Below are 12,387 nucleotides of genomic sequence, written 5' to 3'. Positions count from 1 at the left end.
AATAAGTAAAAAACTGAAAGGTATCTTTGCATACAGTTACGCTGGTATCGACACTTACTTTCAAATGCTCAGACTTTTGTGAGCAACCTACTCCTGTCTTGTGTACTGTTCTGAACATCTTACATTTCAGAGCCTCTAGACTGGAACCTTGATGCCAAGCAGAAAACACAGACAGACATCAACATATAAACAATAATATTGTATCACCAAGACATACCAGTCCCCACCTGAAAGTTACAAAGTGATTCCGTCTGCTTGGTTCCTGGGAAGGTTTTTTATTCCTCTTTTTAATTTCTAACCCTTATTGAACAGGGATATCAAATACTGATGGGTCTTCTTCCTTTCACTGTGGCTGAATCATCTAGTATCGTTTCTCTACAGAAGTCTTTAATGTCTTCCTAACATATAAAATTGAAGAACGTCTAGACAGAAGGCTGTGTGTTTCACTGTATACCAATACACACAACTCTGTGAGATGAGAGGCAATCCAAGTCTCCTCTTCTTTAAAACAATTTAAAGCAATCTTGAAATAATCATTACCAAGCTAAGCCCTATTTTACTGTCCAAAAACAGAAGACATTTTTTAATGATAAAAATATCACTTACTTAAATACATTTTCACACACACTGACTTTCATGATTTTTGAGATCCTGATGTTTTTGGATGAAGAGAGCAAGATCTCAAAATACTACTTACACAAGTTCTCTAATTTTGCACATACTTATTTTTTTTTTCCAGTAGAAGAAACAAGAACTGAGCAAAATGAATATAGACCAAAATAGCTGTTATCTGTAGAGTGACAGGCTTTCAGGGCATTTTTACATACTTATATTTATCTAGGGAAAAAAGGAGGCAACAAGGAGGAATACATATCATTTTACAAAAACAATTTGTTTTTTTTTAGGCACCAATGATACAGATGACTTGCAGCATTTTCCTGTGCTGACCCGATATATACAGCAGCTCAAATGACTGTCAGTGTAACAACACATGGAAGAGGAGAGTTCAGTCCTCAGAGCAGTAGCATGATAAGCTACAACATGCAGGGTACCAACAGGAGTAAGATCACATGGAAATTGAAGGAAGGGGGTCAAAACTGACAGTCCTTCAGGTGAGGTAAACAATTGTGCAGAGGGAATATTTACGAAACACCCATTTAATGCTAAAACACATTTTGGGAAGAAAAGGCCATGGTGGCTCTGAACTGACTGCTGCTGCAGCTGCTGCTAAGTCGCTTCAGTCGTGTCTGACTCTGTGCGACCCCATAGATGGCAGCCCACCAGGCTCCCCTGTCCCAGGGATTATCCAGGCAAGAACACAGGAGTGGGTTGCCATTTCCTTCTCCAGTGCATGAAAGTGAAAGTCAAGTTGCTCAGTCGTGTCCGACTCCTTGCGACCCCATTGACTGCAGCCCACCAGGCTCCTTCATCCATGGGATTTTCCAGGCAAGAGTACTGGAGTGGGTTGCCATTGCCTTCTCCCTGAACTGACTAGTAAGTGGCAAATGAAGCTCTGGGAAAACAGTACAGAACAAGACAGCAAAAGAACAAAACCAAAGTACCCTGTATATTCTCATAAAACTTCCTGTTAGACTTATCTTTGCCAAGAAGTCAGATTTCATTTTAGAGATATCTCTGCCATGAAACAAGATGGCAGAATTAATCTGAGTTCCATGAAAATACTATAAAGCATCTGAAAAAACAAAATTCCCAAATCAGTATTTAGAATTCTAGTACACTGTAAGAAAAATAAATTCTTTCTATAAGTTCTTTTTACAGAATACTCTTTCTGAAAAACAAAAACATATATTTTATAATACTGTCATTACGTTTGCCATCTGGTCTCCAAGCGAGACAGGTCACTTCCTTTCCTGTATTTTCATTTGGTGGAAAACTCCAAACTCGATGAAAACTTGCAAGTCGATGAAGTAAAACCTAACACAAAACAGATATAATGGCAGATAATAAAAACATCCATTTCCAAAAATAAAATAAATCTAAACCCCACTATAAATTTTTTTTTAAATTGTACCAAGTATAATATTTAGCCATCAGAAAAAATTCAAAGTCAAGAGTGTCTGAATGAACTTAAGGTATTTTCAAAGAAATGAGTGAAACAAGGTCTAATTTAACCCTGTACTCTACACATTTTCCTAACTTTTATGTCAACAAGAGACTTATGTTTTAGAAAGGAATACAGCTTCCCAGACAGCTCAGCGGTGAAGAATCTACCTGCCAAGCAGAAGACTCAGGTATGATCCCTGGGTGGGGAAGATTCCCTAGAGAAGGAAATGGCAACCCATTCCAGTATTTTTGCCTGGAAAATCCCAGAAAGAGAGAAGCCTGGCAGGCTACAGTCCATATGGTCGCAAAGAGTCTGACACAACTGAAGCGACTCAGCACACACGCATGCACTGGCTCATTCATGCCTTCCAACACTACTCATCATCATTTTTGGTGATTTCAAGAGCAACAATGTCCTGGCTTTTGGTTCTCAACTACCTCTTCTTCAATGATCACAGCTTCTGCCTCACCTCAGTCATTCCCAGGGTCATGTCTGTTACACTGTCATTACCGACAACTACAAATGCTGCCATAAACTTCAGCTGCAAACTTCCCACTTTCCATCACTGTCTGTATCTTTCCTGCTCATCCCGACTAATACCCAACTTCAGTTCTTCAACCTCACCAAGACATACAATCCAATGAGTCTACCACCGATTCTCCCTCACCCCACACATGACGTCACTTCCCTACGTAATCAGGTTAGAATCCAAAGTTCATCACTACAATCATTTCTCTTGTACATAACTTCGACTCCCTTGCATCTCCTGCTTTTTGTCACCCTTTGTCACAACAACTCTGGTTAAACCCAACCACACCTGCACCCACGCAGCTGAACAGACGAGACACACAACCGTGCTCACTAGTTTCACTACAGAACCACGAACCTCATGTGCCTTCTAACACTGAAGAACAATCCTATTAGATTCACTAGTCCACTCGCCCTGTCGGCTTCTTCAAACTTCTCTTCCGTCCTCAAAAGTCCAATATTTTCTTCTCCATCCTCACTCCTAAACAGTGCCCTTTCTTCTTCACTAAGAAAATGGAAGCAACAAGTGCCCACAATTATACCTACTCATCTGGTCACACTGATGCTCCTATTTTTTCCCTTCCCTTCTACAGTTGTGGCTGAAGGAACTGCACTCCTCTCAGAGCCATGACAGAATTCCAGAACACTCTGGATGCGGAAGGAGACTAGATTTCATAGAGGGCTTTGAGAAAGCAGACATCAATACCCTGGCGACAAAGCCATGACAATCAACACAACTTTCCAGGCTGCTACGTTTCCCTTACTGCTAAGTTCCCTTTTCCAACTAGTTTCTAAGCCTGGCTGAAGACAACTCCCACCTGGCCAAGTAACTATTAGGACACCTGCCAAAGGGACAAAGGAGTAAAGACACAAAGGTGAAGGTTTCCTTACAAAATGTCTGCCAAGTAATTAGAAACTTTCAGTAGATAGTTACAACTGGGTTACACTTGATGACGTGTAATATAATGTGAACCAGAAATGGCAACCCACTCCAGTACTCTTGCCTGGAGAATCCCAGGGATGGGGAAGCCTGGTTGGCTTCCGTCTACGGGATCGCACAGAGTCAGACACGACTGAAGCGACTTAGCAGCAGCAGCAGAAATACTGACAACACTCAGGCACATTCCATCAGGAATCAGTGAATCAGGAACATTCCATCAGGTGAAGCATGACTCTTTGTTTCAATTTAAAGGTATTTTTAATGGAAGGTGGCCAACCAACCAACACTGTGAATGCTGGACAACAGAATAAAGATTCTTAAACATCCTCTTTGGCAGCTACAGACATGCATATTCACAGCTCGAGTCTGACAACTCACCTTTGTTCTGCCTGAACTGTAAGTAAACGAAGGGCGGAATCTGTGGACCCACTACTATGTCAACTCATAAGTGATTCATGAGCCTTTAAAAGCCCCATTTAACAAATAACTATGAGAGTCTCCGGGATGCAGGACCGTGTGATTGTGTCAAGCTGTGTGAAAACTTGGCCACAGAATGCGCGAAATGGGTATACGAAAGACCTTTCCTGTGTATGGTCCCTTATATTCACTTAGACTATGCAGCAAGACTGCAGAGAGGGGCAGGGTAGACAGGTGGCCCGGGCTCGGTGTCCTCGTGGCTGCGCGCCGGCTCACTCACCTCGCCCGCGGTGTTGGCCAAAGCAATGAGATCCCGCTTGGGTGACCAGACCAGGAAGATGATCTCCTGCGGCAACTGCTTCTCTCCCACCACCCGGAAGGATGGGAAACAGGTCGGGAAACGCAACATGGGGACGGCCCTGCAATGACTTCCCTAGTCGGAGGCTGGCTGGGGGCCCCCGCGGCCGCTCCCGCCCCGGACCCTTCCGGCAGAGCCCCGACGGCGGCGGTACCAGCGAGGTGCCCCACCGCAGCCAACGCGGCCCGGGCGGTCTCCGCCTCCCGCTCTTCCTGCCCGCGCCAGCCGCGCTGCCGCCGCCGCCGCGCGCTTTCCGAGCACTTCCGGTGCCCGAACTTCCTCGCGAGAGCACGGAGGCGAGGTTTCGATCAGCCAGAGTCCCTTCAACAGTCTCCAAACCGGTGGTCCTCAGTCTTGCTTGCTCAGTAGAGGTTTTTTGTTTCTTTTGCTTTAAACACCGTGCCCAGGCAGCAAGCCAGACTGATGAAAAGCGCTTCCCTGGTGGCTCAGACGGTAAAGAATCCGCCTCCAATGCGGGAGACCTGGGTTCGATCCCTTGGTTGGGAAGATCCCCTAGAAGAAGGCATAGCAACCTACTCCAGTATTCTTGCTGGGAAACCCCATGGACAGAGGAGCCTTAGGGGCTACGCAAAGAGTCGGAAACGACTGAGCGACTAAGCACAGCACAGCGCAGTACGGAATGGGACCCAGGATTTATGGAACACTCAGAGTGCTGCCAATTTGCAGCCTACGTAGGAGAGTTCTGCTTTAAAATCTCCGACATAGGCAAATACCTTGATTCTTTGTCCCATTTAAGCTTCATAACTACTGATATTAGTAGCCGCATTGTAATAAATGAGGACCGTGGGCTCAGTCAGGATTTGTCTCATAGCTATTGGAGCGTCTACTATACGAAGGAATCTGGGCTCCACAAGTGCAGGGGACATGGGCTCAGCCTGGGCGGTTGTGTGAATCAGTGTCCATCTGATGCCTCTTGTTACACATCTAAACGTGTTAACTTGTTCAAAAGTTCCCATAAGTTATGGACCTGGTTAAAATAATGTGACTATCATCCTGTGATTCTCCATCTTAAAATCTATGGTAGAAAGCCATCTACCTTTCACTTCCTTTGACTTGCTCAAACAAGAAATGTGGGAAGATCTTCAACTCTAAATAAGCCCTATCTTCCTGCCATCTATCTGGATCTAGCCCCTGGGAAAAGGTGACAGAAGTAGACTAATTCATTCAGCAACAAATATTTCAGGCATATTTTATGCCAGGCAGTTTGTAACTCATGATGTTTACCCTGCTCCCTTTCAGAGATGGGTCTTTTACCTTGCTTTTTCTGCAAACTATTAAGCATGGTCCCCAAATTTGTCCAGAGGCAGTATCCCAAGGTGAGAATGGACTTGCTTTTGTTATTAATGAAATGCATTTTCGGGTATTAATGTTCTGGAGTGTTGTATAGTTGTTAGCACAACCAGTGCCACCTTGAGCCATGTACAGTTCCACCTGTCCTTCCATTGCCCTACCCAGGACTGTACTGTGTGGTAAATCACTTCTCTGTCATCAAGAGCTTTGCAGTTAATACTGTTAAATAATTATTAGGCCCAGGTGGCCTTTATGCTCTGTTAGTCCCCAAACAATGATGAAGACCTTCCCTGACGTATTCCTGGCACCCACAAGACTAGTGCTAAAGTCGCTTCAGTCACGTCTGACTCTGCAACCTATGGACTGTGGCCTGCCAGGCTCCTCTGTCCATGGGATTCTCCAGGCAAGAATACTGTGAGTGGATTTTCATGTCCACCTCCAGGGGATCTTCCCAACCCAGGGATCAAATCCTGCATTGCAGGCGGATTCTTTATAGTCTGAGCCACTAGGTAAGGCCAAGACTAATTACCCATTCATAAATCTTGACTTCAGAATGCACTTCCTGTTTCTCTAGGTGAACTAATATAAAACTGTTGCAGTGCTCCTTTGGTGGTGCTGAGTGCAGTTGCAAATGCTTCCAGATCATTGTCTGCCTGACCCCAACTTGTGAGTTACCTGGTAAAAAACTGATCCATTGATAATATGGAGCTGGCTGCCTGGTTTCCGGGTCTCATGATAACCTTCTCCATCCTCTAACACATGGCAATAATCTAGATGGTGGGGTGCATTTAGGTAAATCCACTGTCTACCTGCTTTACAATCTTATGAAAACTGAATGCCCACTTTCCTGAAACTTATCCTGAATATGGTCTCTCATACCACACAGGAAAAGGACTGTGAACAAAGCTATACCCTCAGTGTTACAAGACAGAGGAGAGTAACTACCTACATATTATGAAACCTTCACAGATAAGTATGAATTTCCCCCAAGATAAGTATAACAACATAGGAAATATCATAGGTGTGAAGTTCCAGATGTGGCCATCTGGAAATAAGAAAAAATTTGGTTGTAAGTACATTCATCAAATTGTTTACAATAGTGAAAAATGGAAACAGCTGCCCAACCACAGAAGACTGATTAAATACAATATATCCATACTTAAGAATAATACTGTCATTATATATATAAACTGATGTTCACATCTTTATGAGAGGATTACAAAACTATTTTTACAATTCTATTTTTTAAAAATTTAAAGTGTCTGTAGCTATTTATACAGTAATCTTATTTTTGGAAGAAAATACACATAAGCTGTGACAGTTATCTCTGGGTAGTAGAATCAGAGTTACTTTTCATTTTCTTTGACTCAGGTGGCTCATGTATTAAGTGTAAAGTTAACAGGCAGCAACTTTTATTTCCTTTTGTCTTCTTTAAACATGTAGAACGTTTAGGCTATCTCGTTTTTTCCCACTCCTCACCTCCACATTTGCAAGTGAAGAAACTGGCCTATCTAATTAGGGTTAGTTTCTTAAAGACAAACGGATGTCACAGTTGCAGTCTGCAGGGGTACTAAGCTGTGCAATAGTGTGAGAATCTTGTGACTGTTCAGCTAAAGGGATATAACTTACCCCTTGAATCTCTGAGATCTGCTTGCTCAGTTTTGATGCTTTCCCTCCCCCTCAATCTTGCAGAGTTAACATTTATACTAAGTCTCTTGAAATCAAATTGTAGAGATCTTACCGTCACTTTATCAATGACCTTCTAGCTGACCCTCAAGTAATTTAATCCATGTCCTAATTTCCAGTTAAAACCACATCAAATAAGTCAAATTAGATTTTTCCTTTGCATTTTTTTTAAAGCTTTTCTTTCTTGGCAGCTCTAAGTGTATTAGCGTCTTACTATTAGGCAGCACAGTTGGGTTTGAAGGCATGAATGACCATTTCCATTCACATGACCCAACCCTGATTTATGAGGAGCTTCTACTGGGTGAGTGAAGAACAGTGTTAGCCTGGGTACTAACTTCCAGTTAACTGTGTTAGCTTCCCAGGCTTGTGGAAGAAGGAAGGCAGCCATGGGTCCTGCAGCTGGTTGTCTCTGACATCACCGTGTGCAAGACACAGCTCAGGGAGCCAGTGAAGGTATACCATGAAGTCCACAGGCCCCAGCCCCAACAAGCTTCTAAGCTAGAGAGGGAAACAAGCACAGAGAGTCATTGTAGTGCAGGGTGTGATTTAAGTGCCTGAAAACAAGTCCAAGACACACAAACACACACCTATATTTCAATGGCAAAAGAAGACTGTTTCACTGGAGACACCATCGAGGACATCATGAAGGAGGTGGCATCAGACCACAACCTTTCGTAGGCTGTCATTTTATATTTAAGTCAAAGGCACACCATGTTTTATTGTATTTCACAGATATTGTTTCTTTACAATTGAAGATTTGTGGCATCCCTTTGTTATAAGATGATGGTTAGCATTTTTTAGTAATAAAGTGTTGTGTGTTAGTTGCTAAGTCGTGTCCAACTCTTTGTGACCCCGTGGACTGTGGCCCATCAGGCTCCTACATCCATGGAACTCTCCAGGCAAGAATACTGGAGTGGGCTGCCATTCCTTCTCTCCAGGGGACTTTCCTGACCCAGGGATCAGACCCAGGTCTCCTGCACTGCAGGCAGATTCCTTACCATCTCAGCCTCCAGGTTTTTTTTTTTTTCAATCCTTCTAAGAAAAAGAGCAATTTGTCTCCATATCTTAGGCAAGCCTAATGTTAGGGACTGAACTGTATCTCTCCAAATCTATATGCTGAAGACCTAACTCCCAGTACTTCAGACAGGGGCTGGATTTAGAGACACCATCTTTAAAAAGGAGATAAAGGTAAAATGAAGCCATTAAGGTGGGCACTAATGCAATCTGACCATCCTTACAGGAGGAAATGTGGACACAAAGAGACACCCAAGAAAGACCATGTGAGGACAGAGAGAGAAGGCAACCACCTGCAAGCCAAGGAGAGAGGCCGCAGAAGAACCAAGCCTGTCAACACGTTTATCCTGAACTTCCAGGCTCTAGAACTGTGACAAAGTTAATTACTGTTGTTTAAGCCATCCAATACATTTGTTATAGTAGCCCTAGCAAATTAATATACCTACCACCTGAAAACCTGTAGAAAATTCCATACTTTCAAGTTTCTACTGAGTACCTACAACACTTAGGAGACATGAGACTCTAGGAAGTGGGCACTGACATTAAGAAACTGAAACCTTTCGGGGAAACAGAAGCTGTCAATACAATCATGGAATAATACATAAAAAGTGACTCAAGTGTGCTGCAGAATAGTAATCGGCTTGGAGAGGAAGGTCTTAGCTGGTATCAGTCTCAAACTCACCAGGAGAGAGTGGGATTGGGACCAGGGCCTAAAGGCTCCGTAACACTTTAAAAGATGGCTGTATGGAGGGAAATATTCCAAACAGAAAAAAGAGAATGGGATGGAAAGATTGAGGCATACCAGAGAAACAAATTAGTCCAAATGTCACACTAAATGTAGGGGAAAAAAAATCTAATCTCATTCAGGGCCTACAAAGTGACAAAAAGTGACGAAGTACAAAAATATGACAAAGTAACGTCATATTTCATTACGTTATGTAATATAAACAAGAAACAGAATGAAATTTAGCTGCAATTATTTAAGAAAAATGTCCTTTTCGGGAACTTCCCTAGTGGTCCAGTGGTTAAGACTCCACATTTTCACTGCAGGGAGCCCAGGTTCAATCCCTGGTGGGAGAACTAAGATTCCACATGCCACAAGGCATGGCCAAAAAAAAATTTCCTTTTAAAAAGCTTAAAAAGGTTTGTCTGTCAAATTTCAGGGATTTTCTTTTACTGCTGTTTTAAGTAACTATCTTAATGTTCAGCTATGCAGATTCCTAATTAGAACAAATGACCTCATCTCCCATCACACTTTATACCTGCCAGAGACATTTTCACATTCTGTTAGTTTATCCTCTGAGAAAAGAAAGAGGTTAAGTCCTTAAAATTACCATTAACTGAACACAAGAACAAAACCATCAAACTTCCTATTTTTAACTCTCTGAGAAGGTAACGAAGTTTTTAAGTACAGAATTCCTGATTATAAGTAACACCCTATTTGCTCAATACTAATATGGGCTTTTTTTCACATTTCAGTATTTCTGAAATAAGATACATCTAAAACTTAATATATACAATTAAAAAGATAAGGGTGTTTTCCCCCTGAAAAGATGATTCCATCAATAGCACACTTTACAATTGATGGTATCTTAAAACTAAGAAAACGTGGTAATGATAACCACTGGCCATCAGGACCCAATTCTTCAGCAGTCACGGTCCCTCAGGTGTCTGAGTTTCTGGGCAGATTTCAATAGATTTTAACCATAGTATCATGGACACCATGAAAGTCAGGCAATGTCCACACCTATGCCTGAATCAGAGAGACTCTTACAATGACTCTACAAGGTTCATATCTCATCCAATCACCTCAAAACCTGCCCCTCCTATCACTACAGCAACCCACAAAAATGGGGCAAGAGAAGAATTTTCTGATGCTTGTTAAATCCAGGAGCTTGGCTCATCTTTTGATGTCACCTGATCTATCAGGACTACACTGTCAGGGCCATGTGTGAGGATTCCACAGCAGGTACCAAACCATCCAAACGTAAAATACCAGGTGGAATTTAAATAAAAGATGAAGTACAGTTCTTCTACTTTTACTTAGAGGGCTCCAGCTAAGCCCAAGTAGAGATGCCTCCAAACGTGCTCTAAATTAGTCATGTGGGAAAGAGAGGAGAGTCATTATGCAAATACAAGCCATTCAAAACTACTAAGTCTGAAGAAGATAATGTCAGATACCTAGCAGAGAAATGGGGAGGGGAATTCTTTGTTCAAACTCCTCTTTAGTGCTGCAACCCTGGACCACCAGATAATTACCATCTTCACCTGTTAACATTTCTCCAGGCTAACAAGCGAACTGAGAGCCAGGTGCATGTGCCTCATTTAATTTAACCACAAACAAACCTGAGATGTGTTGTCCCTGTTATAATGATAAGAAACACTGGCTTCTAGAGAGTGAATGACTTGGCCAAAGACATACAACCAGGAAGTGTTAGAATAGGAAAGAAGAGTTTGAATCACCAAAATAGACTGCCTCTGCTACAACTTTTATAAAGAAACATCCTGCATAAGTTAAAAGACAATAAGATGACAGAGCAAGTCATAATTCAACAAACATTTAGGTGATTCTATACCATCAAAGGATAACTGCAAAGAGTAGTTGAAAAATAAATATTTAATATTAATATAACCATAATCATAATTGTTTTAGACTGCCTTTGTCAAAATTCTTTCCATCTTCAGATTCTGTCTTAAAAAAAAAACTGTACACTGTATTTCTCTTTACAAATGAGATTTAAGCCACTGTACAATATTTTAATATTTAATTTAAAATATCTAGCAACATATTCCTATGTTCAATGTAAACAAAACCTCAGGTTTTCATTCTTATTTTTTTCTTTCTTTCTGCAAAAGAATGCTCTGTGCCCATTTTTCAGATAAAAGAGGCTAAAATAGTATGACTGGAAGAGATGTAAAGAGAGAAAAAAGGCACCAAAAGCTAGTGAGTCAGCGAAGGTCTCCAGAGGGGCTGCAGTGTGTGTGTGGGGGGGGCGGGGAGGAGGGTATAAAGGGGGGGTGTCTATAAACCAGCAAAATACCTCCTCCTTATTTTCAAGCTTAGAAAGGTGCATACCTTTGAAAGCAACAGAATTTAAGTCCAACATGGCACTTTCAGAAAATGGCATCAAAGGTTGCACTATAAATCTTTCTTATTCTCCAGTCACTGGACATTTAAGAGCAAAGATATTGATGGGTTCTTTCTCTCCTTTTCTTCTTCCTTGTAGCAGATGTATGATTCATGGATTGTCCTTTAGTGGTCTCCATTTTCATCTTATTGCTTTTTCTTTGCTTCTGCTTTCTGACAGCTCTGAAAAACAAGGTGCTAAATTATTTTGGAGAATGAGCACAGTGAATTATGTAATTATGTTGAAGTTTAATTAACTAGCTAACCAAATAAGAAAACAGAAGGGAAAGAATTTACTGTATTATAAGTATAAATCCTCAGAATCCTAACCACAGTAACAAGGAGATAGAGTCCTGACCAAGCAAAATGTTTTAGAGAAGAAATTTCTTTGAAAGATGGTTACTACAGATTTAGAACAATCTATTCAGGACGAATACACCACAGAGGTAAATAGTCAAGCCAATGAGTTGGGAGGGTTTTTTTTTTTTTTTCCCCTTGTACATCTGTACCGCTCAACTCAGCACTTCTATCTCCAAATCCCTGAATTACATATTTCAGAAAAAGACCGATACACTGACAGTTAGCAATGGTAGAAGAATGCTGCAGCTCTGAAAAGGCTTACAGAAGCTCATCTTATAGTCTTAATTTTCCTTTCCTCAGTATCCTAAAAGCCTGACAAGTGCCATACAGGAAGTCCACATTTAGTGGTCTCTTGAAGACTAGCTTCAAAATGAATAAGCTGAAAGTCAATCTCTAAAAAATATTAAATCATACCAGAAAACAAAAACAGATCCTTTGTTTCAGGTGCTCTCTGAACTAAGTTACAGGCAATCTATAGCTGAGAAAGATTACTGGTCTGTTCATTCACTTTCTCCAAGCTAGCAGAATCATGCCATTTATTATATCATGAACAAAGGGGTGGGCTGGGGCTGCCAGCACTG

At 41.6% G+C, this 12,387-nt stretch overlaps 2 protein-coding genes and 1 long non-coding RNA gene across 5 annotated transcripts in view; 1 reads left to right on the top strand and 2 right to left on the bottom strand.

Moving 5' to 3' along the window:
• ANAPC4 (anaphase promoting complex subunit 4) overlaps positions 1-4,530 on the bottom strand; it is a 33,135-nt gene extending 28,605 nt beyond the window's left edge. The window contains exons 1-2 of the mRNA XM_027544206.1: positions 4,231-4,530; positions 1,830-1,935 (exon numbers count right to left, since the gene is read on the bottom strand). Coding sequence (XP_027400007.1) covers positions 1,830-1,935; positions 4,231-4,359 — 235 coding nt within the window. The 5' untranslated portion in view covers positions 4,360-4,530. The remainder of the gene's footprint in view (positions 1-1,829; positions 1,936-4,230) is intronic.
• Positions 4,531-6,084: 1,554 nt separating this feature from the next.
• Positions 6,085-8,931, top strand: LOC113894181. Its single transcript, XR_003511504.1, has 3 exons — positions 6,085-6,285; positions 6,506-7,758; positions 8,546-8,931. It is a non-coding gene; the product is annotated as an uncharacterized LOC113894181 (long non-coding RNA).
• A 1,987-nt stretch (positions 8,932-10,918) lies between these two features.
• The window catches only part of ZCCHC4 (zinc finger CCHC-type containing 4), a 50,831-nt gene continuing 49,362 nt past the window's right edge, over positions 10,919-12,387 (bottom strand). For all 3 annotated transcript variants that reach the window (XM_027544202.1, XM_027544203.1, XM_027544204.1), the window contains one exon: positions 10,919-11,629. In XM_027544202.1, the coding sequence (XP_027400003.1) occupies positions 11,494-11,629 (136 nt within the window). In that variant the 3' untranslated portion in view covers positions 10,919-11,493. The remainder of the gene's footprint in view (positions 11,630-12,387) is intronic.

Source organism: Bos indicus x Bos taurus, chromosome 6 (assembly GCF_003369695.1).
Source record: "Bos indicus x Bos taurus breed Angus x Brahman F1 hybrid chromosome 6, Bos_hybrid_MaternalHap_v2.0, whole genome shotgun sequence".
Taxonomy (NCBI): Eukaryota; Metazoa; Chordata; class Mammalia; order Artiodactyla; family Bovidae; genus Bos; species Bos indicus x Bos taurus.
This window is presented reverse-complemented; position numbering and strand designations above follow the sequence as displayed.